General features: G+C 35.7%; 1 protein-coding gene across 1 annotated transcript; it reads right to left on the bottom strand.

Annotated features, from left to right (window-relative positions):
• Positions 1 to 979: 979 nt before the first annotated feature.
• On the bottom strand, positions 980 to 2,519 carry LOC121987195 (probable WRKY transcription factor 72). The gene is made up of 3 exons (XM_042541092.1): positions 2,457 to 2,519; positions 1,942 to 2,328; positions 980 to 1,856 (listed from the first exon to the last, which is right to left on the bottom strand). The coding sequence occupies exons 2-3, from the start codon at positions 2,287 to 2,289 to the stop codon at positions 1,143 to 1,145; spliced, it is 1,062 nt and encodes a 353-aa protein (XP_042397026.1). The 5' UTR covers positions 2,290 to 2,328; positions 2,457 to 2,519; the 3' UTR covers positions 980 to 1,142.
• Positions 2,520 to 4,820: the final 2,301 nt, after the last annotated feature.

Genomic DNA, 4,820 nt, shown 5'->3' on the forward strand with positions numbered 1-4,820 from the left:
AAGGAAACCCTACAACTATGATGACAAAAGTTATGAGCTCATTAAGGTTAACATTTATAAGTTTACACATATGGTCCAGTGGGAGATTGTTAGAATTTTGGGACCATAATTGTAATTATAAATGTCTAATGTCATCAATTAAAGAAGTCATAGTTTAATGTGATCTAATTTATGATTAAGGAATATGACTTAAGGGTTTAATTGTTATGAATAAATTAATGTGGATACCATGTGCAATTTCTAATTTGTTTTCTAATTTGTTGAGGGACCAAATTAGAAATAAGCAACTTATGCTTCTATAAATAAGGGTTATGGTCCCAGTTTGCAGATGACGCTTTTGTTTTGTTTCCTCATCGACAAAACTTTCTGGATACTAAGGAAGATCTGTAAATTGAAGATCTTGCCCAAAATCAATTGCATACTATGGATTCTGGTACGCTTCCGTAATTTTCTATCTATCCAGTTCATAATTTCTTAAGAATTTAAATAGAATGCATAAGTTTTATGTTGATATTTCTCAACCCAATTTATTCTATCATTCTCTCCCTATATAAGGTGATGGTAGGTGATGGTGGGAAGGGAGCTCTCTCTCTTCTCTCCAACTCTCTAGCTGTATCTCTCATGTTATACTTTTTTCCTCTACTATTGAAATACTATGCTAACTTAGGCATCAGAATAGCTTAACTGGAAAACTCTCAGCGAGCTTTTGATATTTGTTACTCATCGCAGAAATCATCATGATACATAAAGAAACCTAAAAGGATACCTCAACGTTTTCTTTGTGCCAAGGTAGACTTCTACCGTCACGTCATCATCATGATGAGATTTTCAGACCAGAATAATGGGAATCTAATTGAAAATTTGAATTTAGGTGGGCACCGTTCCCAGAGGTAAGTTTATTAATGGAAGGAAAATTCGGTCGATCCCATTTTAGACGAACGAAAACGAGATTAAAATTCATTCATGAATGGATCTAGAACCTCTCTTCTTTCTTCAATTTTATCTCAAACAAACGAAGCAAACTGTTCTGACTAAATACATTTAACAATCGAGCTCCAATATAATGCATGTCTTCCGACTTAAATATATATACACGATCGATGTCCAACTGAAATCTAGCTAGCCGTCACTGACCTTTGTTCCTATTGTATCTGGTTCAGGTTCAGGTTCAAAGAATCGAACACCGTCGAGGACCTCGGTGCTTGCATCGCAAGTGCCTTTTCCTTCTCTGGTTGACGATGCACATGAACATCATTAATACGGCTCGAGCCATCCTCGACGAACAAGCCATGAGGCGGAGCTCCGTGCTCTCCGCCGATGTACGAGGTTATGGCGGCCGCCAAAGCAGACCGGAAGCTCGGGTGCGACGTGATCGCCCCCGCGATCGCTTCGGTCAGCGCAGACTGGCTCGCCGCAACCTGCGACGGCGCGCCGCTGCTACTACGGTTCCAAGGGGCGAAGCCGAAGCTCGATGAGGGATAATACCTCGAGGCCGCGGGATGAGAGATTTTCAACTGGGGCGTCGAGGAAGGAGCCGTGAGATCCAGCGTGACGGTAGGATGCGAGGATGCGAATTGGCTCTGCATCTGGCTAGCAGAGGAGGTCAGCGAGCCGGACACGAGCATGCTCGCGGCGGCAGAGGTGGTCGAGGCAACGGCCGTGGCAGAGAGGGGCAGCGCGTGATTATGAGTTCCTTCGTAGGTGGTTATCAAAATGGACATGTCCTCGGCGCATCTCTGTACCTGTTTCCTCACAGGGCATCCTGGTGCAATAGTACAGCGGTAATACGCCCGTGGACATGGATTTCCTTTGGCCGTCTTCTGCCCGTATTTCCTCCAGTGGCACCCATCGTTCATCTAAGTTTAAATACCATTTGATTTGATTAAAGCAGAAGCATGCATGAATATACATCAATTAATTGGTACTCTTTAATTTACTTACTGTTGGGGTATCGCATCTGGCTCTCACTGAAACTCTGGCTCTCTTCATGTTGGTTTGTTGATGCGATATGATCTCCTCTGCAACAACATCCTTCTTAGGTCCTTTCAGATTGTCGTGATTATCTGGACTCGGAGCTTGTTGGAAGTACTCCAAACCTAGCGAGAGATCGCCATCAACTTCATCGGTTTCGATATGATTGGTTTGCTTAGCTCTGTCTTCTTTTCCGGTCAGGGTTTTCGCGCTTAGAGTTCCGAGGCTTAGAACAAGATTGGATTCTTCACCGCCTTCTTCTCGCTTAGCTATTAATCCCAAGTGATCTTTCATTTGGGTTTCCAGAAATAGACTCATTCTATCTTCTTAATTGTTTATATATCTTGTTTCAGGATCCTGTACAGGATCAAGGATATAGAAAGATGAAGATTGCAAGGCAAAAGAGAATAAAGAACACATATATAATGACATAAATGAGAAGAAAATAAGAACAAGGCTTGTATAATTAGTTTCACCAATAATACCTTGAAACTTATCTTGAAATATCTGAAACTTTCAACAAAAAATACAGTTCTTCTTCCTGTTTCAAGAACCAGACCATGCCACATGAATATATAGGATAAGGCAAGGGCTGTTGTTGTTGTTGTTGACTTGTAAACAATTAATAAACTATAAATATATGGCTCCTATCTCTTCTAATTGGCTTAAATGTCAACGGCCAGCCAGATGAAGCAAAATTTAAGAAGGTTTCCAAGTTCAACGCAAGTTCAGGTCGTAGCTAGAGTAGGGCTGCGTCATGCGCGCCCCCGCGCAAGGCACGCGCAATCTCATTGGCTTCTGGCGTTGACCTTTCCGCATAAAAACTTAATTGTCAACTTTTGATACTGAGTCGTCTTCTCGTCGGCCTGCGTTCAAACATACCACTTTTCGGGAATGCCGTATGTCAACTTTAAAAGTAAGTCGTCTTCTCGTTGCCTTCCGGCATTATAATTATTTGTCAATTAAATCTTTACTATATGAGGTCATGATGTCGCGATAGAATATTCAGATTATCATTTAAATATTCACGATTCAAATCCCAATTACAATATATTTGTAGAAATTTTTTCTTTAAATGGGGGGCATAATGAAAAGATGTTGAATTTCTGGGTTGATCATCACGTGCGCTTTCCGATTTATCTTGGTCGATCGATCATCCGTAGATAATCAATGAGACTAATCGAAATTATTATTTTTTTAATTTTTTTTATATTTAATTTCGTGTTAGATAAAACCCTTTTTTATTATAGTAAAAAAAAAAAGACATCCAAGTTTGAAAAATATAAATATATATATGAACAATTTTGTTTAAAATTGCTTCATGTGAACAGCCTCATTAAAAATAACTATTGTAATAGTTTTAGTTAAAAATATTGCACGTGTCGTAATTTTGATGAAAATTATTATAATATTGTTGGAGTAAATTTGATTAGGTTAGAACAATTTTAATCAAGTTTGAACTTTTTTTAAATAAATTAAAAAAATAATATTTTGATATAATAAAAATTCATGTATAATATTTTTTAACTAAATATGAATATTTTTATTTTATATTATGATAATTTTGGCTAAATATCTATGAAAATTAGGATAAAATATTATTTTGATTGTTTTAATTCAAACTAAGGGGCTCTTTTGACTATAATTTTTTAACTTTTTGTCATGTTATTTTTATCAAATGGGATCAAAAGACTCCTTAGAGCTGTTAGATGGACTTACTTGTAGTGGGATGGGATGGGATGGTATGGTCTATGATGGGCTAGTCATTTGACATGGTTAGACGAGGCCGGTCGATTCATCATCTTGGCTTGTTGAAAAATCCTCAATCCAATCTAATCTAAGACAGGTTACGAGTTAGGCGGGCCAACTCACAAGCTCATTAAAAATTAAAAAAGATTTCATATCTTAAAGATTTACCTCTGAAAGATAATACTAATTTCCATCTAAGCATATTTTTCACAAGATGATCACAATCAAATGTGTTTTAGAAATAGATATTTATATTATTTTAAATGTAAATGGACATAAAATGGATAATCATGTTTGATGAAATTAAAGTACTACTTTTATTTCATATCTTAAAGGTTTTACTTCACAAAAAGTTTACTTACGAAAGATAGCATGAATTTCCATCTAAGTATATTTTTTATGAGATAATCTCAATCAAATGTATTTCAGAAATAAGTATTTTAATTGTCAATGGACACAAAATGGATACTCATATTTGATGAAATTAAAGTGCTACTTTTATTTTAAGATTGCAACAAATAAAAATAATCAACTATAATAAAATTTGATTTACATATATTTCTCAATATGTAGATTAATTTAAATTCATAGCATACCAATCTGTGTGGGTTACGGGCTTAGGAGGGTCACCCATCTGGACCTACATAAAAATGGGTTGATAAAATTTTAACTCAATCTATTTAAATTATTTTAACATAATAGATTTATCTTGTAGACTCAACTCAAATTGACGACTTCTGCTCCTTTCTTTGATAGCTCAAAAAGCCCTCAAAATTATATTATATTATATATTTTATATATATATAATCACTACTTCATCTCTATTAGTTTACTGAGATGTTGTTTAACTATGATTTTGAGTTCTTCAAAATATTTTAACCAAAACCTATATCTTAATAATCAAAAGACATTCAAAATCATGTCATATATATATAGGCACAATTGAGGGGACGTTTGGTTTAGGGGAATAGGAGTGAGGAATGGGAATATGAATCATTGATTGTCATTGTTAATGTTTGAATTATAGGAATATGAATACAAATAAGGGAATGAATCCTTGAAATTAGGTAATAACTCATTCTTATGTACCTCCCCTTCAA

The sequence above is a fragment of the Zingiber officinale genome, chromosome 5B, assembly GCF_018446385.1.
Source record: "Zingiber officinale cultivar Zhangliang chromosome 5B, Zo_v1.1, whole genome shotgun sequence".
In the NCBI taxonomy this organism is placed as follows: domain Eukaryota; kingdom Viridiplantae; phylum Streptophyta; class Magnoliopsida; order Zingiberales; family Zingiberaceae; genus Zingiber; species Zingiber officinale.

What these genes read in the sequence shown, in the direction of transcription:
- LOC121987195 (XM_042541092.1), bottom strand. Translation starts at nt 2,289, where the DNA reads ATGAGTCTATTTCTGGAAACCCAAATGAAAGATCACTTGGGATTAATA. An exon ending in CCAGATGCGATACCCCAACA is followed by an intron (nt 1,857 to 1,941) that starts GTAAGTAAATTA and finishes ATTTAAACTTAG; the next exon opens with ATGAACGATGGGTGCCACTG.